General features: G+C 42.5%; 3 protein-coding genes across 38 annotated transcripts in view; 1 reads left to right on the top strand and 2 right to left on the bottom strand.

Moving 5' to 3' along the window:
* Positions 1 to 17,536, top strand: part of PTER (phosphotriesterase related) — a 71,456-nt gene extending 53,920 nt beyond the window's left edge. The window contains exons 4-5 of one of the 3 annotated variants that reach the window (XM_021064040.2): positions 9,441 to 9,581; positions 16,273 to 17,536. In XM_021064040.2, coding sequence (XP_020919699.1) covers positions 9,441 to 9,581; positions 16,273 to 16,483 — 352 coding nt within the window. In that variant the 3' untranslated portion in view covers positions 16,484 to 17,536. 3 annotated transcript variants of the gene reach the window in all.
* The window catches only part of RSU1 (Ras suppressor protein 1), an 883,461-nt gene that overhangs the window by 575,440 nt on the left and 280,631 nt on the right, over positions 1 to 27,390 (bottom strand). For all 34 annotated transcript variants that reach the window (XR_014817908.1, XR_014817911.1, XR_014817897.1 and 31 more), the window contains one exon: positions 9,099 to 9,204. The gene's annotated coding sequence lies outside the window, so the exon portion shown is untranslated. The remainder of the gene's footprint in view (positions 1 to 9,098; positions 9,205 to 27,390) is intronic.
* C1QL3 (complement C1q like 3) lies at positions 17,242 to 26,611 on the bottom strand. Its single transcript, XM_003130733.7, has 2 exons — positions 25,804 to 26,611; positions 17,242 to 19,936 (listed from the first exon to the last, which is right to left on the bottom strand). Exons 1-2 carry the CDS (start codon positions 26,389 to 26,391, stop codon positions 19,757 to 19,759), a joined length of 768 nt encoding a protein of 255 aa, XP_003130781.1. The 5' UTR covers positions 26,392 to 26,611; the 3' UTR covers positions 17,242 to 19,756.

The raw sequence follows: 27,390 nt of genomic DNA, 5'->3' as shown, positions 1-27,390 counted from the left end.
AAGCTCTTCCTAGGGTGGATAAACTGTGAGATGCATTTTAAAATAAAATTTTAATTACATCTCACAATTCGGAGCCAACTTCTGGTTTTAGTGTAATTTAAACAAGGGTTTTTCCTCTCTTGCAGCCATCTGTTCCTTTTCCTTAAGCCTACACTTAAGTCATAATATTGAAGATGTGACGTCATTCCCTTCTATGACGTCATAAAACATCTCCGTACAACATGGACGCAAGCAGAGAACCAACTCACACGGGAGGAAGGTGCTTATTCAAATACAGATAATGGGGAATGTGTAAAATAAATACATGCCAATCTGAATTGTTTCTATTGCTTTTCATTCCCAGTTACTCTCTACAACTGAAAAGAGTGTTCCTTAAAAATAATGCTTTATCATGAAAAGAATCCTTTAAAAAAAGATAAGTGAATCTTTAAGATACCTACACATATGGTAATAAATTAGTATATTAATATGAATGCACCAAATTGATGGTTTTCAGTTTGTGAGAAAGCAAAGTTCCTCATAAATATTTAATCGAAGGCATAAATTACACTTTTGAGCCATGGACACTATTTAGGCCATACATTAAAAACTTACGTCATTCTATTCAGTTTCTACCTTTGACACTAAAAAATAAATTAATCGAAATTCATCACTTAAGAATTTTTTCAGATTTTGTGGTTAAGTTACAACTGCCATTAGCAATATAGGAATTTATGTGAATAGTATTTTAGAATAATACTGACATTGAATTTATTTGATTACAGTCATTTATATGTTCATTTCTTTTAAATGTTGCACTATAAAAAATTTAAAAATTATTTTAGGTTATCACATCAGTAGTTCTAGAGGAGTTTAATAATACCTTTTTTTCTTTGTTGGCCACCCTGTGACATATTCATTGGTTTTATTTTATTTTATTTTATTTTTTGCTTTTTAGGGCCGAACCTGCAGCATATGGAAGTTCCCGGGTGGGTTGAATCAGAGCTACAGCTGCTGGCCTACGCCACAGCCGCAGCACTGTGGGATCCCAGCTGCCTCTGCAACCTACACCACAGTTCACCGAAACGCTGGATGCTTAACCTGCTGAGTGAGGCCAAGGATTGAACGAACCCACATCCTCCTGGATACTAGTTGGATTCGTTTCTGCTGCACCATAATGGGAACTCCCCATTCACTGGCTTTAAATTAAGAAATTCAGGGGAGAGGAGGACAAAGAGCATTTTTAGAGTTTCTTCTGTGGTAACAATTTTTATAATAATCAGTCATCCAAATTCAACATTGTTTTAAACAAATCAGTTCTATAGAAGAACCCCCTTATTATTGTATTTTTTAATTTAAAAAATTTTTTAATTACTTGGTCAAGTTCATAAGTTTTGGCACTGAATGTGTTCTGTGCCTCTGTATATTGTCAGGCCCTGAGCTAGTCTGCTTTTAAAATAAAGTAACCCAGAGTTCCTGTCGTGGCTCAGTGGAAAAGAACCTGACTAGTATCCATGAGGACTGGGGTTTGATCCCTGGCCCCGCTCAGTGGGTTAAGGATCCGGAGTTGCTGTGAGTTGTGGTGTAGGTCGCAGACACTGCTCAGATCTGGCATTGCCTGTGGCTGTGGCTGCAGCTCAGCTTCGACCCCTAGGCTAGGAACTCCATGTGGGTGTGGACCTAAAAGAGCAAAAAAAAAAAAAAAAAAGAAAAAGAAAAGAACAGTCCTCAGGGTGCCTTCCCCTCCAGGCCCAGGAATTCACAGACCGGACTGGCTGATGAATTCTGGCAAAGTCACCACACGGTATAATGGAAAGTGCACCACTAGCCTAAGAGTTGGAAGACCTGGAATCTTGATCACTTAAAAAATCCACACTTTGGTTTCTTCATTTATGCCATTACGGTAATATGCAGCCTAATTATCCCACCAGTTCATTATGAGTTTCAGAACCTGCCCTCTCCGTGCTCCTGGTAGCATTTAATGATGCCAACCTCTCATCAAGTGCTCACGACAGGCCCCCGATTCTCCTTCTCCACTGCTGTCACTCTGGGAACCATGTCCCACGGCTGACTCTTCCTGCTTGCCCTATTCTGGTCAATGACAGCATGATTGGCCCAGATATTAGTCTAAATCCTTCTCTCCTCTGCATCTCCACTTGATAAAACCTGTCTACCACACTATCATCTCCAAATCCAAGCCCTCCCCTCCATTCCTCTTTGGCTAACTCGATTCAGGCCCTTGCTCATCACCTGAACTATTTCAACTGTCTCCAACAGGAATCACTCCCTGAGCTTTGCCTCCACACTGCCACCATTTGGATCTTTCCAAACATAAGTTTAACCGCAACCTTCACCCAAATTGATCCACAGCCCTTCAATGATTCCGCTTCTCCTTCAGCACAAAATCTTAACATCTTGGTCATCTGGTCCCCACTCATCTGTCCACCTCATCTCCCATCACTTCTAGTGCACCTGCAGAATCTGGGCCAAAGCCCCAATGTCCATGGCTTTGAGTATCTTACATGCTTCTCATACAGCCTAGTCCCTCTGCTGTGAATACCTTATGCTCTGATCAACTAGGCAGAGCCTTTTGTCAATATACAGCTCATCAGAGATTTTCTTCTCTATGAAGCTTTTCCTGAACAAGCCAAGCAATGTTTGCCATCTCCTTCTTTGCATCAACCCAGTACCTAGTTGTACTTGCTTAGACTCAATAAGGTCTGAAAAGAAATTCTTTGTTTTTCACGTCTCTTTTCTCGAATAGACACTCCTCTTCTTGAAGGATGGGGCTGTATGGATTTGTCTTTGTTTTCCTGGTTCAAACTTCAGAGTAAGGTGATGATCAGCAATTTCTTATTGGATGGATGAATGGTTGGATGGATGCATGCATGCATGCACAGACTTCCTCTCATTCACTTCAGCACTGATAAATTACAGCCTTATCTTTCAGGAACAACAAGCTCTTTTGGCCTCTCAATAGGTGTTCTGGATTGTCTATCCCTCACCGGACACTTCAACCCCACCAACCTATATCTGGGTGATTTTCTTCAAGACTCAACTGAAGTGGGTCATCTCTCTCATTATTCTTTCATAGTACTTTTTATTTGTCATATAAAAAGCTTTTAACACATTTAATTGTAATTACTAACTTAAATGTCCATCTCCTTCCACAGACTCTAAGTTCTTTGGGAGAGCAGCTTAAATTTCTTATTCATATTAGTATTCCCAGCACAAAGGCTAGCAGGGGGTAGATGATCATACAAGAGAGTAAATATTTGCTGCACTAAATTCATGAAGGTGTGTTTGAATGCATGAGAGGAAATCATGTATGCATAAGTTTTCTGAAACTGTAAAAGCCCAAGACAAATGTTAGGTAATGTTATTATCTCAATGACACCCACAAGTCACATCCTTTCCTCTGCTTCTCAGTTCCGTCTACCTAGATAGCTCACAGACCCTTGTCTAAATTATCACTTCACACAGACTTCCTTGCTCCCACTCAGAGTGCATTGTGACCTGAAACGAAACCCCTCAGCTCTTGGATAAGATCTAGAATATAAAGAGCTCTGAAAAACAGAATCAACTGTCTCACATTTTAGTACCAGCCTGAAAACACTGCTACGTGATAACTGTAGTCTAAAAATGAAGACAGCCAAATCGCGTTAGCTAACTATTTTCTGAGCTCAGAGCAAGACGTTTTGTCATAAATTTATGCCTGTTCCTTACAGAGAAAGAATCAGTTTGACGGTTAGGGAGCAAACATGTAAAACATGTGAGAGAAGAAATGCTATGATATGAATAACAAGAACAAATACTTAATAAAAAAAAAAAAAAAAACCTCATCTCCCTCTTGGGACATCCCAGGATATTGCATAAATGACATTGCCATCGCTTTACCCACCTTGAAGAAGGGACTTTCCCAGTGTAAAATGCAGTAGCTCTTCTGCATCTCACTGACTATTTAGGGCAAGAGGTGAAAGATACTCCCCTTAAAGGCTGGGGAAGGTTGGACTAAGAGAAAATATCATTATTCATGGATATAGAATGTGGAATGAGAAAACTGGCTGAACTTGACACCTTTGCTCTTACAAGAAGTGCAATGAGATCACTGACGAATGGGAGGGGCAGGACCTCTGTTGAATCGTCATCTGAAAGACGTCAGGCAGAGTACACTTTCCCCTGGTGCCATTTGGACATCTGGGCGCAATCCTTTCTCCGCGCGAGGAAGAAAAAGTCACAGGCACAATGTGACTGCAGTTGCACCGGGACATCCCTGGCAGTCATCCAGCAGAATGTCAGCTTAATCCAGTTCAGTCACCTTGCTGGACATTGGCGGTGCGGGGTGCTCTGAGGGGCCTGATGGGGCGTATTTCTCCATAGGTACGTGCTGATGGGAAGGAACTTGTGTTGAGTGGATGCGGTTGCCACAAAAGGGGCAGCACAGTCTGAGAACAGGGCTTCTGAAGGTGACTGCACTTTGACTCACCACCCCTCATGTGGGAAGTGGAGACGTCCCAATGTTTCGGAGACTTAGTTTCCTCATCTATAAAATGGGGACGACCATCCTTTTTTCATGGAGGGTTGGTAAGGATTAAATGACACAGGGCTGTTTGAAAGGCCTGAGGCTTATTCATGATGGGAACTCCCTCAGTGCTCTATTTTCTTGCTTTACCTCCTTCTCCGTCCTCTTGCTTCATTGACATCTAATACCAAACTTTTTTTTTTCAGGGCTTTCCTCCAAAAAGTATACATGGTCATAGTCACTATTTTTTCCCCATGGATTTTACACTGTGTTTCCTCCTTCAATACAGAGAATTTAAGTGAACCCATCTTTTTTTTTTTTCTTTTTTTTTTAGGGCCACACCTGTGGCACATGGAAGTTCCCAGGCCAGGGGTCAAATCAGAGGTGTAGCTGCAGGCCAACATCACAGCTACAGCAACACAGGATCCAGGCCATGTCTGTGCCCTACACCATAGCTCACAGCAACGCTGGATCCTTAACCCACTGAGCAAGGCCAGGGATCAAACCCACATTGTCATGGGTACTAGCTGGGTTCTTTACCACTGAGCAACAATGGGAACTCCCAAGTGAACCCATTTCTTAGTCCCCTTCACACTGTTATTCAGTTATCCAGAGGGTGTCACATCATCAAATGTCACTAATAATATATACACACACGTGCACACACACAATATATATACCACATACGTGTGTGTGTGTGTGTGTGTGTGTCCTGGCTTTTTAATGATAGCAAATTTGTCTGCCTCCTTTTTTTAAGTGCACCTTCCTGACATCCAAAATACCTGCCTAGTTGCTTCTTTTCTGAAATATTCTCCCCTACCTACAACTGTGAAATTTTGTTTCTTTTTTTTTTCTTCTCTTTGGCCTCCCATGGCATCTGGAGTTCCCAGGCCAAAGATCAGACCCAAGCAGAAGCTGCAACATACAGCACAGCTGAAGTGATCCTTAACCCACTGTGCCTAGCCGGGGATCAAACCTGTGTCCCACTGCTGCAGAGACACTGCCCATCCCATTGTGCCACAGCAGGAACTCCTGACTGTGACATTTTTAAGAGTGTTGTACAGAGGGACCACTTTCCTCAAGGTCAGACTCCTTGCTCTATGCTGTCCTACAGGATAAGGATTCCCGGAGATGACATTTGAAACTTACATGTGTAGATGAATCTTACGGAACACGTTCACCTTCCTCTAGAAAGAGATCTGACTCTACCTACAGCAGTGACATTCTTCCGATAACATGTACAACGCAGGCAGCATTTATACATAATTGACATCGGGAACGGGATGCCTATATTCCCCATTCCTCTCCGAGATGAGGTTTTTGTAAGACCACCTCCAGAAACATCATGCAGGGCCTCATGGACCACTGTATGGCCTTGGCTTTTTCTCTGAGGGAAATGGAGAGCTACTGGTGGGTTGTGAGCAGAGCTACTGGTCCTCCTGAGGTGCCCAGGTGGGCTTTGGCTGCTGTATCTAAAGAGACTGTAGTAGAGCAAAGGCTGAAGCAAAAAGAGCAGATGGGAAGATAGGGCAGGGAATCCTGCAGGAGATGATGGTAACTGGATCAGGAGGAGAGTGGGGGAGAGGGTGACAGATCCCAGATCTGACTGTATTGTGAAAGTCAAGTCAAAAGTCGACCTTGACCGGCTAGATGCAGAGTATCTTAGAGGAAGAAAGCAGTCCCGGAAACCTCCAGGGTTTTTGGTCTGAGCCGTGGATGGATGGAGTTGCTTGCATCAGCTGCGACACTTGGGTGTTGGAGCGGCCGGTTTGGGATGGGACATGAGGGGTTTTGATCAAAGTGTGTGAGCTTGAGTTGCCCTCAGACATTCAGGTAGAGTTGGCAAGGAGGCAATGAGATGTGTAAGTCTGAACGTTTCAAGAGACAGGACCTCATCAGAGAAGACCCTTAATGTAGATCCCTTAATATTTATAAGAGGCTTAGAGCAAGGGCAGGCTCCTAGCAAGTAAGCCGTGGTCATGACTGAGAGAGTTCCTCCTCCCCCTCTGACCATATCATTAGAAATAACCAAAACAACAGCATGGTCAAACCCTGTCTGTTACATGTAGTCATGCTTCGAGCTAGTGATTGAAGATCTTCCCAAAGGAATCCTCTCTTCTTTTTTGAGCACATTCCCATTTTTCAAGTGCAGCTTGCAGGGAGGGAATTATATTGCAAAATAAAAATTCAAAAACATGATGTGCAGGAGTTCTCATCATGGCTCAGAGGTAATGAACCTGACTAGTATCCCTGAGGACTCCGGTTCGATCCCTGGCCTTACTCAGTGGGTTAAGGATCCAGCTTTGCCATGAGCTGTGGTATAGGTTGCAGACACAGCTCAGGTCCTGCATTGCTGTGGCTGGTAGTGTAGACCGGCAGCTGCAGTTCCGATTTGACCCCTAGCCTGGGAACTTCCATACGCCCTAAAACTGATATGCACACACTCTCAGTGTAATTCTGGAAAAATGCCCTTCGAGGATAAAATACTTAGCAATAGGAGAAGTTGCACATTATGGTGATGAAAAGAGTAGCTTACAGCCTTGAAAGAATTTCTGTTCCAGCATATCACCTCAAGTGAGTTCCCTCTATACCCCCAGTTTCCTCATCTGTAAAACTGAGATAAGATGGGATTATGGAGGATATTAAATGAGATAATAAGTATAAAGCACTCAGCACAAGGCCAGACACATAGGAAGTTCATATATCATTATATATGATGAGGAGGATAACAAGCAACTTTACTTTTTGTTTTCGATTGAAACTATGACAAAAGCTTTTCCTACCGCTTTTCATTTACCAGTGGACTTTTTTTTTTTTTTTTTTTTTTTTTTTTGGTCTTTTTAGGGCCACACCCATAGCATAGGGAGGTTCCCAGGCTAGCGGCTGAATCGGAGCTGTAGCCACCAGCCTACATCACAGCCACAGCAACATCGGATCCGAGCCGCCTCTGCAACCTACACTGCAGCTTGTGGCAACGCCGGATCCTTAATCCACTGGGCGAGGCCATGGATCAAACCCACATTCTCGTGTATACTAGTCGGGTTCTTAACCTGATGAGCCACAATGGAAACTCTTGCCAGTGTACTTTTCATTGAGTATACACTCACTGTTATCACCTAAAGTTTAGAAACATTAGTCCCAAGGCATTCAGGCTGAAAGAAGCAAAAGGACATTGAAGTCAGAAATGAGTCTCTTTCAACCTGTTATTGGCACTTCCATTTCTCTTCCTGATGCCCCACCCTGCCCCACCCCAGAACTTGACCCAATGGGTAATTGACAAGCTGAATGAATTGACTCAAAAGGAAAAATACTAAATGCATCACTTCCCCCTCAGGTTATTTTAATTGTGTATATTTCGTTTTTAAGCATGGTTCTTTAGGGAAAACAGAATATGTTTACTATAGAAAAACACATACTCTTCGAGCCTCGTAATTCTGGAAGCCGAAATGGTCCCCGTGGTAAGAAGATAGAAAAGGAGAAGTATTAATAGAAGGAGCGCAGAACGAATGCACATTTTAGAGTATGAAGGGAAAATTTTTTTTAGCCTCCCTGCCTAAAACAACACCGTGAACTGTAAGTTATGCTAAATTGGTGAATAGAATAAAAAGGAGGCAGCTACAGTACAATTGCTCAGAGTGAACCTCAAGAGCCAAACCCTGGGAAACATCCCAGGACAGCAGAATCCTCTCGAAGTCGTGACACAGAGGCTTAATTGGTCCTCCTAGGGTTGGGAAGAAAGGCTTTGAAAATACTTCTGACCTCTTAGAAGCCAGTGGTAGAGACATATAATCGTGCTTTAACACCTGCATCCTGGAATTGCCAAAGTCACAGAATATCAGAATGGCTGAAAGCCTAATAAGCCAATGACTCCCTGACATTCCAGCTCTTCTCCAGGCCAACTTTGGATCCCATACAATCACTTCCTTTCTCTAGGTCCCTTCACATAATGTTTAATGAGGTATATGTTTCCTTTACATTTTTTTTCCTTGTTTTTGTTTTGTTTTGTTTTGTTTTGTTTTCCTGTTTCTCTCTGTGTTTGAATCTCTACAGTAGTATTTTGGGGGGTCAATGTTACATATCCTTTTTAGTTGTTAGAGTCTAAATTTCTTTTTTTCCCTGGCAGCACCTGCTGCATATGGAAGTTCCCAGACCACAGATCAAAGCTGAGCCACAGCTGCAACCTAAGCCACAGCTGCAACCACATTGGATCCTTACCCCACTGTGCCACAGCGGGAACTCCCATGTCTAAATTTCCTAAGATGATCTGCTCTTGCTCCAGACTCTCTCTTCTGTCTGTACTTCTACATTTTCCTCCTTTTCTATTCATCTCCATAGTCTTACAAAGTCTTATTTTTGCTATGATCTCTATTGAAGAAGATACCCATAAAAGTATCATAAAATAATACATCCTATTTTAAAACAATAAGCACACCAGAACATAAATATCTGTAGGTAATTGCCCCCCCTTAGAAAAAAAGGTGCAAAGATATTCACACAGGCTTTGGAATTAATTTTATAACCACTTTATGATCTTCACAAGACAATCACCCTGTGACCTTACCTTGGCTTCATATTTATCCAGATGAGTTTTACTCACCTAATTCACCAGACCTGATGCCAAACTGCCTTTGATAGTGTCCACAGTTCGCAGCAGTCCCACTAAGGATTTTCAAAAGACTATGCAACATATCTTGAAGACAATTCTGAAAGAAAATAACAAAACTTTTTTGAGTAACGGCAACATAATTAAGTTGGATCAATTCTCTAAATTCTGGTAACAAGTGGAACTTCTTTTATAGTCCCATCATAACAGCCAACTCAAAAGTTCTTTGGTTTGATTTCAACTGGATTCCCATACATAGTGTGCTTAAGACTTTTCATCTGTATGTGCGGAAAATACGTCTCGATAATAACTATATGTCTGTCTTATTGCTTCTAGGACTATTCTTGATAAGAAGGAACTACTGGAGTTTGCTCAATTTGGCTGTTACTTGGAATATGATCTCTTTGGTACTGAACTTTTTCATTATCAGTTCAACCCGGATATTGACATGCCCAATGATAATAAAAGAATTAAGAGGTAAATATGATGGAATCTCTCATAGCATTTCCTTTTACCATCTCTTTTTGATTTTCATATCTGGGTGGGTATTAGCAATGATTCAGAAAACAGGAAGCAGGTGGAACCAGAGACTTGCAGAGAAAAATACATCAATGCTGTTGCAGGGAGAAAATCTCTCTATATTATTTCCAGGAAAAAATGAGTCAGCCTAAGTAGGCAAAAGCTTAGCAGAGCCTTAGAAGTTCACTGCAGATAGGCAAGTGATAAGAAACACAGATAATACTCAATCCCTGTCATGACAATAAAAGAACCAAAGACATTTCCCTCTTTTTATTCCTAATGAAGTAAGCTGTTTCTTTCCCTCGTTGACCAAAGTCCTAATGTCCAGCAATGAATTTTTTTAAATGCTTTATTAAAAGATGTTCACTAAAGAAGTGATTGCAACTTAAATGCTCTAAGTATAATGTCTTAAGGTCAAACATCATATAAAATCCAACCTCTTAGCATTGGCCGATATTTTGATGGTGAAAATAAATATTTATACAAGTCATTTTCTGCCACCAAGTGAAAAACTGGGGGTGTCAAGGCGGGATAGCTGCCTGTTTGTCCTGGTTACATGGTGATATGAAAACTGAATGCACCAAGTTAGGGAATATGGGAGGAGAAATAGATTTGGGATTGACCAGGATGACTTTAGTTTGGGGATATAGTGTTGCCATCCAGCAAGACCATTGGATAAGGGTGTGAAGCTCACGACAGAGACCTGGATATAAGTCTAGATATTGTTGATTTGCATGTGGCTGGTGGAGGCATAGGAATGAATGAGCTCACTCAGAGAACAGAATGAGGACAGAACCCTGGGCACCACCAACACTTGAGGGATGCACTCAGGGGCAGGTTGAGACATTTTTAGAGCATCAAGAACATCAGGGAGATGCATTGTTATGGAAGTTGGTAGAGAAGAAGACCTGAAGCAGAAGGGCTGAACACCTGTAACAGGTGGCAGCTATCAAGTGAAATCAGGACCGAAAAGCATCCATCGGATTTCACTGGCATTTTTTATTTTACAATCAGTAAGTGCAGTCTTGACAACAAGGCTTGGGGAATGAATACAAGGTGAGGAAGAGGACAAAATAGGAGTTATTCTTTCAGAAAACTTGGTAGTGAAGGGAACCCAAGTGTAGGCTGGACCAAAGGAAGGTTTGTTAGGAGCTGAGCAATGTTTATGTGGCCAAGAGCAAAAGCAGAGAGACAAAGAGAATGAATTCAGCCAAGTGGCCTTTATTCTCCAGGGTTGTTATAGAATTGATAGGAAATAAAGTATGCAGTTTTGAGCTGAGTGCCTGGGGAAGGATATGGAAGTCGTCAGTCACTGCTAACTTAAAAAAAAAAAAAAAAAAAAAAAAAAAAAAAAAAAACCTGGAGAGAGAAGAGATATAGCACAAGGCTCCTAAGAAGACATATAGATGGAAGCTGGGAAGCAAAGAGATGGTTGAAAGGAGATAAATTTTTCTCCAGTGGTATGCATTCAATTCAATGAATGAGAAGGGGTGAGGCAGGTAATGGGGTGAATGCAGATCAATGTCTTGGTGAGAAGAACAGGAACCTGAGGACACAGGGCCCCATAGGATCTCTAGGGTGCCTGTGAAGGAGGCATGGTCATCTCCTAAGAAAGAAGGAATGGATTCAGGGCAGGACCTTGTGGAGGAGGATTGAGGCTGGGAATGGATGGTGAGTAAATGAGAGAGACACTGACTCAGGATATGTTGTGTTGAGGCTGGAGGGCATGACAGTGTGACTGTATATTGGCACCAAGGTGCATGATCTGGTGATTATTTTCCTAAAAAAAAAATGGCTTTTGTTTTGGTTGTAGGACCCAAGAAGTTTTGTGCAATGACATCAGAGCTGTAAACAGAGAGCTCAAGGGTTGGGATTCTGTCTGAAAAATGTGGCTGATACCCAGGGGAACAAGCAAGGGGTTGAGATGAGAGTCACAAGGTCCAAACTGGAGAGTAGAATGTGTAGAGAGAAATGGAGAGAGGTGCAGGAGTAACACACCGGGAGCAAATACCTGGAGGCATTAATGAAGTGGGTGAATCCAGAGAGGAGAAGAAAGGAAAAGGAGAAAGATGGAACTCGGGGTCAAAGTGGGAAACAGAAGGTTGAGGTTTCAGAGCAGAAGTAGTTCTCTGAGATGACAAGGGGCAGAATACGGTTCTGAGTGTTGAAAACTGGTGGAAATGAGAGTAAGCCAAACTGGAGTAGAGAAGGGACGTCCAGAAATTGTGAGGCTCATGTAGCAGGATGTGAACATATGTACACTGGGGTGAAACCAGTGAGCCATTTGCCACAATTAAGACAGCCTTAGGGTCCTTCCCCTGGGAAGTCGATCTTTACCTATATAATTTCCCTGTGGACAGGCATGCCTCCTTGATGAGCTCATTAATAGCTCATTAATATCATCAGAGAGAGTTGATCCATGTCACATACGTAAATATGAAGCCACTCAGCTCTACATAAGCAAACTACTTTGACTGTCCTGACCAATAATGCTGGGTCCTTTTTGCCCTACTATTCGAGTCTGTTCTTTGAGAAGGAGATTTTTTGTTTTTCATGTGTTTTGTTTCATCATTGTAATTTACTTGCCCAGGAATACCAATCAATGCAAATAGGCTTCTAAGCCTATCCAAGGCTGTCCCAGCTTGGACCACCCCCAGAGGTGAATATTCTCTGGAATTTAAAATGAGGTGGTGTGGTAGGTCTTTCTCATCTTGCATGACCTCAAAACCATGACTTCCTGATGAATGTCCTCAACACATGTTTTCCAACTCTTCTTGGAAACGGAGTTTTGCTCTTGGAAGCTGCTTCCTTTCCCTAAGCCCCTTTGTGGCCCCTTTTCTCTCCCCACCCCCTTATGCCTTCCATGAGGCTCCCAGACCTTCTGGAATAAGAGAGGGGATCTGCAGAAAGAGATCAGTGAGGGAGGCAAGAGGAAAGTGTGGCCAACATTCCTCCAGGATTCCTTCTTCACTGGTGGGTAGTTCTAGAATGAGAACTTAAATTGTGATCAGCTTTCATTGCGCCATATGTAAACATTCCAGATGTATAGAAATACATCAAAAATGATATATACATGCACATGCGTTTCTGTTTCTGTATCTATGCATGTATGTACCCTTGATCTTCTCAAATTCAAACCCTGCATTAGGTCCCTTGACTCAAGTATAGCTCATGGTGATTACTAAACAACTTTTGGAGTGATGGGTACACCATAAACTCCAGCCCCCACCTCTTGGGCACTTGAGCTTCATCATTTATCAGCAGTCCTTCGAAGCCTCAGTGATCTGAAAGCTTTAAAGTGCAAGAACAGAGAAGCACACGACTGCCTACCTCTGGTTTTCAGCACCAGAAATTCTGCGTCTAACACCTGTTTTCAATCTTCTGTTCCATTTCTCAAATCTTATTATATCTCTGCCTTTTCACACTTTGTAGTCTCTCTCTAATATTTGTTTGCAAAACACTAACTCATTTGTATTTCTATAATTACAGTGATTTTTTGTCTTCTCATCTGTAGTGGTTCCTCCCTTCTGGCAGCCTCTCTGGAACTACTGTTCTTCCACACAATGGCACAGCAGGAGAGAGGATTTCTGATTTTAGGAGTGACCAGAAACTTTTCCTTCCTTCTTTCTTTGTTTTCTTTCTTTCTTTATCTTTGGCAGCATCCTCGACGTGAAGAAGTTTCCGGGCCAGGGATCGAACCTGAGCCACGGCAGGGATAACGCCAGGTCCTAAGGCCACCAGGGAACTCCAGGCAGTTTGCCTGACAGTTTAGATATAATTATGTTTCCAGAGCCATAACATTCTCTTTCCCCTGAGACAACCATGCTCCTAATGCTTGACTGAACAAGTTTTAAGTGTTCTCATTTTCAATTGACTATCTTTCCTTACTAGTTCACCATTCAATAATTTGTGTTTCAGGATATGACACAGATTTCTTACAGGAATTTGTTTCTCTCCATGATATGCCTCTGTCCTAATAAGATATGTTTTTCTCAGACAAGGAAAAAAGACAGAAACATTGAGAAATGCTCAGAAAATATACAGGAGAAAGTGTCCCCTAAAATTTTCTGTAATGTGATACTCTTTTTCAGGTGTGGATCAAGGTCTGTCACACTAAGTTTCCGCCTTGTCCATGTCAAATCTTTCTCCTTTTTTCATAAAGAGTCATATAAATGGCTTAGATAAGTCCCTGAAAAAGAGTACTCCAAAAGTAACTCCAGATCAGTATTTTTGGACTTTTTTTTTTTTCCAGCTGCACCCATGGCACGTGGAAGTTCCCAGGCCAGGGATCGAACCTGTGCCACAGCAGTGACCCAAGCCACAACAGCACTAATGCTAGACCCTTAACCTACCACACCACCAGATAACTCCAAGAACTGGTGGACATTATATAAAAATTTTTTTTTCTTTTTCGGTCGCCCCATGGCACATGGAGTTGTTCCTGGGCCAGGGATCAGATCCCAGCCACAGTTGTGACATATGCCAGAGCTGTGGCAAGGCTGGATCCTTTAACCCACTGTGTGGGGCCAGGGATTGAACTCACATCCTGGCACTGCAGAGATGCTGCCCATTCCGTTGTGCCATGGCGGGAACTCCTATATAAATTTTAAAGAGGCAAATAATGCCCTACCCCTCCATAGGGGTAGAAGGGAATATAGTTACATTTAGGGAATATAGAGGTAGGGAATTAAGAGGTACAAACTATTATGTTTAAAATAAGCTGCAAGGATATATTGTACAACATAGGAAATAGAGTCAATGTTTTATAATAACTATAAACAGAGTACAACTTTTATGAATTATGATTCACTATACTGTACACCTGTAACTGCTATAATATTATACACCAACTACCCTTGAATAAAAATAAATACAGAGGCAAATGATGATGGCACAAATGCCGCTCCTGGTACTTTTAGGACACACAAAGGGTACATGTGACACGAACGCATGTCTCTAGACAAAATGCTCAGGCTGTCTCTTTAATGGCACTCCTTTGGCTGGCAAATACAAGATCGAATCTTTAAGTATAATTTATTGTAAAACGTATGTTCTCAGAGGGCAAGGCCTTGAGCTTGAGTTTTTTGGTGGAGTGGCCCACATTTTGCTGACTGTCATAGTTATTAAATATGACTCAGGCAGGAAAATGCCAAGAAATGCCATTACAACAAAAAAGATACCTTTCAAATAACTAGCCCCTGGAGGAATATCTCCATCTATTGGGAATTTAGAGACTGACAACACTGGATAGAAAATACCAGAGAACAGCCATTGTCTCCAAGTTGCATCGCCTGCCATCAGAGACTCATGGAAGTCACTGAAGAGACTGCCCAGGGTCCAGACACAAACAGATGGTGGCTGTCAGTGGGTGACTCACACTGTGGATTAGAGCACTTAACAAAGCAAAGAGGATTAGATTTTTAGACAATAGGCAGGAAGCCGTTCTTTAGTCAACTGACTACATTTAAAGGGGCAGCCCATTGTTTACAGTGATCTTGTTGAAACGGAAAGAAAGGTCAATGATTTTCTTGTCGAACATTTTTTGGGTCAAGACAACTACATCAAAAGACCCGTGGGTTTTAAAGGGACTCAGGTGAGGGACTGTACTTGACCTTTTAAAATGACCATCTAGCTCACTGTATGCCCTTCATTTTCAAACCAACTGATTTTATTCTCAACATTACTTGTGCAAAGATTCCTTTTGTTTCCCCATTTTAATCACAAAGCGTCATTGATTTTATTTGCTCGAAAAAAAGAGACAGAGAGATCTGAAAAATGGGCCCACGAAGAGAGCTGCCTACAAATCCAGAATAAAGTTATTTCATAAAATGCTCAAGTGGCCAATTATTCAAATAGGCACATCCTCTTAGAAGCTTTCTTGAATGCAGTATTGCCAGGCATCTTCATAAATATCTCAGGCTAGGTTAGCAGATGCAAACTATTCCATTTAGAATGGATAAGCAATGAGGTCCTACTGTGTAGCACAGGGAACTCTATCCAGTCTCTTGGGATAGAACATGATGGAAGATAATATGAGAAAAAAATATGTATATGTATGTATATGATGGGATCACTTTGCTGTACAGCAGAAATTGACACAACACTGTAAATCAACTATAATTAAAAAAAAAAATTTTTAACATCCCAGGCTAGAAATATCTGAAATAGGATCATGTTCCTACCTGGATATGGTAATATCTTTTCATCACCATACAGGGTTTATTAAGAGTCTTTTGGAGGAGTTCCATTGTGGCTCAACAGGTTAAGAACTGACACGGTCTCCTCGAGGATGCAGGTTTGATCCCTGGTCTCATCTAGTAGGTTAAGGATCTGGCGTTGCCACAAGCCGCGGCATAGGTTGCAGAGGTGGTTCAGATCTGGTCTTGCCATGGCTGTGGTATAGGCTGGCAGCTGCAGCTCCTATTCGAGCCCTAGCCTGGGAACGTCCATGTGCTGCAGGTATGACCCTAAAAAAAATAAAATAAATAAAATAAAATACAAACAAGAAAAGGGTCTCCCAGGACACGTGCCACAGTGGAAAACAATATGCCTAGGACAACATGATAGGTTTATGAGTAAGATGCTTAAAGCGCTCTTAAAATTGTACCTGTGCAACCAATGCCATATAATGAGTTAAGCTTTTTCACAGGGTGCGTCTTCTGGTGGCCGAGGGCTATGAAGATCGGATTCTGATGGCTCATGACATACATACGAAACACCGGCTGACAAAATATGGAGGTCACGGCTACTCACATATACTCACCAACATTGTTCCTAAAATGTTGCTTAGAGGTATAACTCAGGACGCACTTGATAAGATACTGATAGAGAACCCTAAGCAGTGGCTAACTTTCAAATAGAATGGTTGTTAGAAATTCACACCTTGAGGAGAAAGCTTGCAGGGGAACGTACATACGTACAGAGATTGCAAACCCGCTGTAAGATGTTCATCAGAGCTACATACAACTAATGACAGAGCACTTCCTTTTGATGAGAATTAGAAGAGTTTTGCATTAGAAGAGTTACGCCTTCTCAGAAACTGGCTGACTATTACATCTTTGGTAGATTCCTGAGCCTAATAGAACCCTATTGTTTTTCCTTTACAAAATAAATACAAAACTACCCATTGCCAAACAATGATTTACAGCCTATATCCCCTTAGTGGAGTTTGGCTTTCCTTTTGTTTTCTTAATCTATCAAGAGCACTACTTGAGAAAATTTAAAGTGTTTCTAGTTAAATTACCCCCTTCTGGAGCAATCTAATGTTTCTTGTAATATTGATGATTCTACTAATTATCCTGCTGTTCTTTAATTAATGCTTAATGAGTAATATGGCACTTTAAAATAGCTTCTGCAACAAGGGAAGTTAAATTTTGAGACTTCTTTTTCAAAGGATACTGAATACCCTTACTGATTCACAATGGGAACAATCTTGTGGAAGGTTAATCATATGCTGTTCGTCTATCTATGGAGATTTATAATAAATCAGTTTTGTTGCCTGTGACTTTTCGGTATCCAGTTTTCCTATAAATTTTATTGTGTTTTGAAATATTTGTATAAGGGAATATGAACACATATCATAGTACTCAATATAAAAATTCAATCATAAAAGTCAAAATATATTACATAATATAGTTTAATGAATCATTACATTTATAATAACAAAGGCCACAATTTCATTAATTAATAATATATAATGCAAAAAAAAAAGAGAACTGTTTGCCTTATATATAGTCTCTTTACCTTTTATCTGTCTTTCCTTGGACTCAAACAGAGAAAACAATGCTTATTTATCTGAAGAAAAGGTCAGATCTATTAGCAATGACAGTCTGATTCGAGAGCTGACTCTTTAAAAGGTACCCAGCCCTGATGTTTCATGTAAATAAAGCCTTTTTTGAAACTCTGAGTTAAAACTCTTAGTTGATGTGTTTTGCTGTTTATAAACTAACCTTTTGGCTGAATCCTTCACGACGCTATTTGCTACTTTTTTTAAAAAAAAACAATTCCCCACTGCTAATTCCTCTTTGATAAATATATATTGTTCTGTTGAAATAAAATCCATCGCAACTCTTATCTTACATATGAGAAAAGCTAAATAGAATCAATCATTATTCCTGGTGAACAAGCTAAGTGTTTTTCATCATATAAATCATGAGAATTACTCAGACCAAGGCATTTGAGAAACCAACCAAACGGCACCTTCAGATATAGGAACATCGGACGTAACTCTTTTGGAAAGTTGAGGTTTGCTAAATAAAGATACTTCTGTGGATCAAAGATGATGAAGCTTTCTGTGTATTAGAACAGAAAGTACCCAAGAGGGATGAGCCAGGAGAATACGCTAATTCCTTTAAATGAAAAAATGCAAATGTCCTTCACCAGTGTAACAGGCAGATTTTGAAATCTCTGGTTTTTGAAATCTACTTGTCAAAGAGTTTTCAAAGGCAAGTGACAATGGAACAGATTTTGTCATTGTGACAGCGGAAGTTGATACTTAGGATCTTTAGACCTACATTTTTAAATCTTTTTCTAAGATTAAAGACATGGCTTTTGGCAGTGTACTTGAACCAGAGAGGAAGATGTGCACTGCTCTCAAAATCTACTTTGCGGTCAGCCTTAGTCCACCCGAGAAAAAAGAAAAAATGGACCACTCAAGTGCACGTGATTCATAAACATTGCTAAGGACAGCCACGTTGTCTCTGCAGTCCTAACACTAACAGTCAGCCACAGAAGGCAAGGAAAGTATTGATTGGCATATGGTAATAAGGACGCCATGGGCTTAATTTACAGACATGTGACTCATGGGGCATTTTTTAACCTAATAAAATGCAATCTTCCGGTTGACTCTTAAAAGAGAAGTCCTTTAAATTATTTTGCTACTCCATCTATTTCTGTCTTCCAAAATATATTTCCATCCAAAATAAGTCAAATCATTTATGTACGTTCGTGTGTGCCTCCAGGTACATCTTTAAAAACTAAAATTTGGGGAACTATACAGCCACTGTGCCTATGGTCTGAAGCCATTATATATATTATATTTCATCTAATGTATATATATGTACATGTACATATATATGCAGCAGGTATTTGTATAAAATATATACACTTTGTTGTCAGACTGGCTATATGTGAAATTGTTCATTTTGAGATCACGTCAGGCCATGACTTGTGGTAACAACACAAAGGCCTTACTCAGTGTCCCCTTAGTGACGCATGCGGCGGAGTAAATTAAACAGATGTGCATTGGGTTACGAAAAATCTTTTGTTCCAAGGAAGGCGGAAGCCTCAGTCCGATTTCACCCCAAAGAAGAAATTTCTCTGACTTTCCAAGGCAACCTAAATGCATTCTACTGACAAACGGAACACGAGGGATTTTCTAAATACCACACATAACTACACATTTTCACACGCAGAGGGTAATCCTATGATACAATTTCCATCTCTGTTTTTAAAAACTATCACCTGAAAAGAGAGAGAAGAAAACACCAAAGAGAAAGAAAATGTGAAAAAAAAAATTTGATCACAGGCTTGGGAATTCCCTCCAATCCAGAAAATTCCAGGTTAAGGCTTGAAAGTTGAATCACTCCCAGGTCCATAGCTCTCAAGTTAACAAGAGTACAAGGCAAACAATTTCTTTGGGGACAAAGCAGCGTGATTTCAATGAGACCTTCTCCTGCAGGGTGAAAATCATTCTGCCCTACACTATGCATGGATTCCAAGTATCCTAATAAGCAGATTAACTCACAAGAACCAAAGCTGACATATGGATCAAAGCGGCAAGATCACAGTACACCAAAGTATCATATATATTGAAGAAATAATTCAGCATCTTAGATTTTTCTATAAAAATCTGTGATCTATATAGGACTTCATTCACACGGACACTAACAATAAGGAGTATTTGCTTTGGCGGTAGTGGATCACACATCTGCTTATCTTGCTTTTAATATATATATATTATTTTTTACATAATGTTTCTGAGTATACAGATGTGAGTCAGGTAGCTTTTGAATTCCCCACATATACACAACTGAGGTGCCCTGCGTCTGGCATCCCCTGATCCTCGATTCACGGACGAGAGCCATACGCATCCAGTGTCCGAACTCAGAACAGTAAGCTTAGTTTTTGCAGGATCAGTCCGCATAGATAATAAATCCAGAAAATGTGCTGTATTTGTTGTTGTTTCCTCCATGGGCTTTCCCGCCATCTAATTTGATGTAGACTTCATCTCCCGGCTCTAAATGAAGAACCACACTATTACTGGCATAGTCGTAATTCTGATCAGCATCTTGGGCAATGGCACTGGCACGCACCTATGTGAAACAGAGAAAACATTAGAATTTCTAAAAGAGAATTCCTGGGTTTTCTTTTTCCTTTTTTTTTTTTTTTCCCCTGCCATTCACACAGCATCATAAGCAGACTGGCTGCCATAGCACAGAATTTAACACAGGGAAGTCCATCCACCTTGGCCTTGAGGCTTTATGAGGACATCTTTATAACAACTTCAACTACGTTATTGGAAAAGAGAAAACAAAGCTTTTAGGGAGGGTCATTCTAGCAGTCTTTTTTTTTTTTTTAAATATACTATATGTTGTAAACAATGCATACCAATCTCTGGTCTTCCTAAATCACCACTTTTTCTAATTCCTGTATCTTTATGCCCGATCATTTCCTAAAATGGTAATTTTTTGCATTTTGATTTAAGCCAAGCAGCCATATTCTAACCAGCGGTTTATGAGTACAGAAGATTAACCCAAACTTCAGTGGGTCCTCAGAATTATTAGAAAACTGAGATCCACCGCATATAAAAGACTTAAATACCACTTCTCCTCTAACTCTACTAGACAGGAAGACCAAAAAAAGAAGTAATCCTTTTGATTTGGGGCTTTCAAGATCTAATTCAAGGAAAACCCCCTCTACCGGAAGCTTAAACTCATTCAAACATCTTTGGTTCAAAAGTTTGCAGAGTTTTTTCTGTTTCTGTCCTCTTATCACTAATTGTGATGTGTGCACTCAGATAAATTATTTAATTTCAACATGTCTAAAAGTTACAGAAGGAACTACATTTCCATGATTGGAAGGCTTTAAAATGTCGAGATTTTTGGAGTGATCTTTCTGAATACCCTTTTATATTTATGTGATTCTAAATATGTAGTTTGCTTTGAGGACGCTTATAATCCACTCAGGCTGAGCCTGTGATCTCATTAGTGAGCTGACAGACATTTGCAAACAGTCCAATTGCCTATCATCTCAAGTAATATGGACATTCTGTCACATCCTCAACTCAAATTAGGCTTCATATTCATTTAGCTCTATTTTGCCTCTGCCTTAGAAAAAAAATTTTCAATAGGCAGACTTGCCCTTGATTTATTTCAGTGAAACATCTACTTGGTGGCTTGTTTCTATTCCACTGTAATGATATTTCCCTGAATAACACAGCCAGTGATTTAGTGGTTTTGTAAACCTGCACTATGTAATAATGCATGACTTGGGGTGCAATATGCTGGATTTTATCACTTGGCAAAACGAGGGAAATGAGACTGAAGCCAGGAATTTCCATGCCTTTCTTTCAAAATTTAAATGATGGATTTTCAAATTAAATTTTCATGTGGCATGTTCTCACATTAATGCTGAAATGGTAAAAAAGGAGAAGGCTCTTTGACATTGCTGAACTTGTAAAGTAATATGAGAGGTAGTTTGAAAATTTCTTTCTGGATATCGTATAGCAAAAGGAGAAAAGGGCTTAAAAGATGTAGAATTGCTTAACACTGTGCTGACACTAATATAATGAAAGCGATATACCATGTAATTATGCTCAGAAGCACTACCTCTAACATATACACCAATTTAGTGAGGTGATCTCTTTTGATCATTAAGTAATAACACAATTTAATGTCATAATGTTTCCTAGGAGTGGGATGTTTTGATTCATTCACGTCATCTAGTCATTAATTCCTAGGGCAAAAAAATCTACAAGGAGGAAAGAGCTGATTTTTTTCCTGATATGACCTGGTTTTTTTTTAATATGTGGATTTTTAATGGGTGAGAAAAAATTAAAATACAAAATGGTAATTAGCCACATCAGTAATACAGCACTTAATTATCAATCCATAATAAGCATCTCACCTATTATTAATAACCAGACACATTTTTATTTAGTGTTTTTGGTATTTAGCATTAAGTTCTACGGGTATTGTGTTTTAACGTTGTTTTCTACATGAGGGTTTTTGGAAACTGGGATTCATTAAAATCACTAGATTTAGAGACAATAATCCTTATGTGTGTGTGTATGTGTGTGTGTGTGTGTGTGTGTGTAGTTCAGTTTTTATTCTATAGGATATAACCACAAACCCATGTAAATGTGATCATTTTTATTCCGTAGGTGTTACCACCAAAACCTGCAAATGCATGAGTGTGAGCCCACAGACTGGAAGGCTACCCTCATGGTTTTCACTTCCTTTGTTGGATAAAGCCAGAATGATTGCTTTTTAATGAAAGTGATTCTCTAAGATTTTAACCTCTACTGTACCGTAAGGCTCTCCCAATTATACTCCTGCCATGCTCCAGGATACCTCACATGATTTTAGTATGCCTGCTTACCTGGTCATACTCTAAAGGTATAATGGGACTTGAAATTTCAAGCTCCAGTAGCCAGCCCAGCAACTTCCAACAATTCTTCCTTTAAGCCATCAAACTATTGAGGAAGGTAATGCTTCCACCCTGGAGGCTATTTTCAGGTTCCTAAATGTACACTGATTTCAGCATTTTCTCTGGCAACATGATGTATCTTTTCCTTGGCCCGATACACCCATTTCTACCTAAATGCCCTCTTCTATCTTTTCATCTTATCAGTTAACTATTTAGATTCTGCTGATCTTTAGAGATGTTTCACAGCCCCTAAAAAGGTAATTAATTTGACATTTCATCAATCTTGCTAATAAATGAACACCAGCCCACAAACTGTCCGTGGTCTCCGATATATCTGATATAGCTCATGTTCACTGGTGCCATAACTAATAAATTCTTAGAGTAGAAAGTGGCCTTTAATTATTTTATAGTTCTAATCTCAAGCCAGTTTTAGTTTCTATTAGAGGGGCTTATTGGAGTGGTATTATAGTGATTGGATTCAAAGAGCAATATTTTTTATTCAGGCTTCCGGCCAAAAGTATGCACACATTTAAAAAATATTTCCCATCTCTATGTAAAGCTATTTGAATCCAACTTTTCCCTTCGGTACGCACTGTCATCGGCTTTTAACACATGGTAAGATTAAATTTAGGTTGACGGTTTCATGGGGAATATGAGAACCAAGGTCCTTTTAAGTGCTGTGTTTGTGAGGAGGTAAGAGGTTGTGTTGCCTAAGCATTATCTTATTAGTAAGGGTTTATCATTAGAGACAATATTTATGGTAACATTTGCTAATTTAATTAATCACTACTGATGTTCTCCTAATTTCATTTTCATTGTGCTTCTGTGGAATCATAAACAAAAGGTTAAGTGGCGCATCAGGTTAATTTACTGGCCTTTGATGTTTCCATCTGTGATACTGCATCCAACACAAAGCATAAATAAAATGGTGCTCGGATGGTTACGGTCCAGAGGCATTCCTCTATCCTAGAGCGAACTGCATTTTTAGTTGAATTTTTTGGTGCTTCTCAAATCCACTTAATCCATAGAACATTACACTGACATGCATCTCTGAGTTTCTGTTTTATGAAAACAAATTAGGTCAGCTCAGAGGGGGGAACCGCCATTGAAGGGGTGATCAGACAAGAGCCAAAATGAAAATCAAAGATAAACTCTTTATTTAATATTAACTAAAAAAAAAAATATGGTATAAGATTTTTCTTTTGCCACTGCCTGCAGACTAGACTTAACAAAACAGTTCTATTTTAGAGATGAAATTCCTTAAGAGTAATATTGTAATAACCATTTTACCAAAGAGTCCTGTGCTGAACTCAAAAACATATTTGCTTGTTACTGTGTTTATTTTTTTTCTGAATTACTTGTTGCTCACCTTTTGGAGAAGGAGCAGCTTAATAATGCCAATGGAAAGCATTACATTATAAGGTTGGCTGCTTTGCCTTTTCTTTTCTTTTTTTTTTCCTGATCCTCACAGAATGAACATTCAAGGATGCTACAATGAAGCACACTACACTCCAAACAATGAAATAATTTTTAGAAACAAAATGCACATACAGTACCTATATAGAACCGTTTTCTGCAAATCTAGACATTGCCCCAGCACCAACATTTGTACGCATTTAAATGCACTGTTTCCTGGCTTGCCATGCAATGGCCATTTCCAGATACTTAAAGATGTGTGTTTTTAATACAGTGGCTGATAAAACTTGAACCTTATTCCATTTGAATTAATACTCCTAAAAACAATCTCTTCAGCCTGATAGTATGTGCCAGACCTAACCTTTAAGTAAGAAGACAGCCAATCTGTAAATAAATGGGTGCCTCATCCCTGCCTGCTGAGGGGCTGTTCTTGAACCACTTTGTTAAGGGTGACACAATGGCTCTATTTTGGTACCATGAGTCATGCTCTTTTTAGCCATTTACCTATAACTATCCCACTGCTCTGTGAATAATTTTTATTTATCTTACTATTATTTTCCTGCATAATAACTAGAATAAACAACCCTGTCAGTGCCTCCTGGTGGCCGTTTTTTCCTCTTTTTGTTCCATCTGACCTTAGGGTCCCTTAAGATAATTATTTCTGAATTCCTTTGGAAGTGAGGGGTGGGAGGAAGGGGAAGGACAGGATATTTGGTCCTTTCTCTTATACATTTAGGAATATTTGGCTTTCCCTTTGGAAGAATTCGGACACTGAAGGAGGTCTTTGGAATCAATCCTGCTTTAATGTTGCTTAATAGAACCCTGGGTTATACAGCTCAAAACATGTGAATTCAAAGAGGGAGTGATCTGAAGCTGGATAGCCCTTATCAAGTCAAAACTGGCCATGGCAGGGGCGAGGATCGCTCCCTGTGCGGGGGGGGGGGGGGGGGGGGGACCCCTGTGCCACCCCAAAGGCAAAGTTAAAGCCCAAGAACTGAGCCCAGACTGCCTGCTGCAAGGCCTCTGCCAGCGGCTGCTGATTAAGCACGTGCAGAGGGTCTGATTACACTTTTAGGTAGTTACAAATATTATTTTCCTCTCCTAAGCCAACAGACACTTCGGTTTTGCAATGACCGTGAATTTCTCCAGCAAATGGCAAAGTGGCTCTTGCGGCATCTCGGATGGCTCAGCTCAAGAGAACAAGTCCTCTGGCAGAGGGATAATCTGAGACTGTTTCTCAGCCAAGGCCAAGGCCACTGCCGCTAGTGAGCAAAAGGCTGGGCTGCAAAGACCCTCACGCAGGCGCCCTGGGGCTCCCTGGCAGTGAGGCCCACAGTCCAGGGTCTGGGCTCGGCGTCTGGACCTCCAGACCTCCCGCCTGTACGCCCTCCTGCTCCAGCCAGTGGAGTCTGGGTTCCGTGTTTGGGCGCGTGTTTTACAGCACGAACCCATGAGTCTCTCAACTTTTGCTTTTGTTGTCAGTACTCATTACCTCTTCCCCTTCAGCTGAAATCTAAACCGGAGTTTGCACCTCGAATCTGACTGTATGTGAGTTTCCCTGATCTGGGGTGCCGAAAGGGCCTTGCGACCGCTGGTTCCGAGGTCCTGCCTCAGCAGCTTGGGAAGCGCCCCGCTCAGAGTGATCCTTCGCGCCCCTTCTTTCTCCCTTGGGCCCCGGTCTTTCTCCCCCGGGTTTGTCATCCTGGCACGCCCACTTCTGGCTCCCCCAGCCCTCCCGGTTCGGGCAAAGCCTGGCAGTGACCCCTCACTGCTGAAGATTCCGCAGCTGGAGGCCCGATTTCTGCTCCGGGGCTCCCCGCGGTGCACAAGCTGTCCAGGTGACCAAACTCCCTATTTCCCGCCCCTCGAAGGTCGAGCGCACCAAGTGTAGGTCCCAAGCTCGGGAACCACCCTCTCCCGGCCTCCAGGCGCTCTCTGGCGTAGGACCCCCGCCTCTCAAGGGTGGAACGGAGTCCCCCAGCCTTGCGGCTCTCGGCAGCGGGGCTGCCGCGCCCTTCTTCCGCGGGCTCCCACCCCCGTTTCCGGGGTCTCCTCCCTCTCGCCAGTACCTTCCCGCTCTCCCTCCCCGCCCTCCCCGCTGCCTGCCCGCACTCACCTGGTTGTTTTTGCAGAGATCAGCCCACATGCTGGTGCCATCCCCTCCGCGCATCAGGACGTGGTAGGTGAAGAAGTAGATGCCCGGGATGGAGCAGGTGAACTTGCCCGTGGTGGGATCGTAGTGGTTACCGAGGTTGGTGACCACGTCGTCGAACTTGAGCACCTCGTAGCCTTCGTGCTGCCGCTTGAGGCCGGCGTAGAAGGCGATCTTGGGCACCGTGCTGTAGGTGGCGGCGCTGATGGCCCCGGCCGCGTTCAGGCCGGGCGCCCCGGGCGGGCCCGGCAGGCCTTGGCGGCCGGGCTCGCCCTTCTCGCCCGGGGGGCCCACGGGGCCCGGCGGCCCGGGCTCACCGGGGGGCCCCCGTGGGCCCGCCTTCCCCGGCCTGCCGGCCTCGCCTTTGGGGCCCTGGATGAAGGTGGGCAGGGACTGCATGAGGCCGCGGTCGGGCGTGGCGGCCGTACTGGGCGCCTTGGTGCCCCCGTAGGGGTCGCAGACCATGCGGCAGGTGCCCAGCATCTCGTAGTGCGCCGACGTGCCGGCCGAGCTCACCAGCACCGGGATGAGGATGACCAGCAGCAGCACCATCACCACCCCCAGCGCCCCGGCGGCGATCAGGCGCCTCCTGCTGCCCACCAGCCGGCTCAGCGCGGGGCGATCCTCTTGTCTGCTTTTGGACAAAATTTTGAAGGTTGGGCGGGGACCTCCTCAGAGCCGAAAACAACCCCCTGCGAACCCCAAGTCCCCTGGGCGGGCGGGCGCCGGCCGCTCCTCGCCTGCTCTCGCTCCCCCCGCTGAGGCTGCGGCTGGGGAGGGAGCTCGGACGCCAAGTGACTTGAGCAGAAGTCCCGAGCTGGGGGTGGGGGCGGGGGAGGGGTGCGCTGGGCGCCCTCTCGCCTCCCGCGAGCCCCTTCGCACCTGTGGCTGCCGCGGGCGCCGGCGCGGCCACCCGGAGGGCAGAGCAGCCGCCGCCTCTCGCGCTCGCCGGGGCCGCTCACACTTTTATGCCGCCGCCGCCTGCGATCGACTTTTCCGTTTTTGCCGACTGCGCCAGTTCGCACCAACTTTCCGTCTGAAGTTGCCTTTTTCTGCCTCTTCTTTCGCTCGCTGGGATCGCCCTTCTCCTGCCTTTTTTTTTTTTTTTTTCCTCCTCCTTGGCAACCACCAGAACTCTAATAGATGCGCACCCCCAAAACCCCGCACCGGCCGCGCGAGCTCAGACCAGGCGCCCCCCGGGTGCGCAGAGCAGCAGCGGCGCTGGGCACCGGCGGCTCGGCGAAGCTCCGGGCTGGAGCGGAGGAGCTGGCGAGCAGCGGCGAGCGCCTCACGGCCGGGAGCCGAGCGAGAGAGAGACTGAAGGCAGAATTCTGCCTGGGTACCACCTGCCAGGAGAAGAGGAGGCTGACAAACGCGCGCCGGAGCAATTTATAGGCACCCAAGGCGCAGAGGAAGGGGAGCCGCTTTGGCATCTCATTGCGGCATCTGCTCTGCTCATCCCACTCAAAGAGAGTTTGGCATTACTCTGACAATGTGGGATTTTTTTTTTTTTTCTCGGCCTCTCTCTTTTTTTTTTTTTCCCCTCTCTGC

Source organism: Sus scrofa, chromosome 10 (genome assembly GCF_054392235.1).
Source record: "Sus scrofa isolate SSC_HxYL_T2T_F1_AM1 chromosome 10, Sscrofa_HxYL_maternal_Yorkshire_Landrace_v2.0, whole genome shotgun sequence".
NCBI classification, from domain to species: domain Eukaryota; kingdom Metazoa; phylum Chordata; class Mammalia; order Artiodactyla; family Suidae; genus Sus; species Sus scrofa.
The sequence above is the reverse complement of the archived record's forward strand: the minus strand, read 5'-3'. Positions and strand labels throughout refer to the sequence as shown.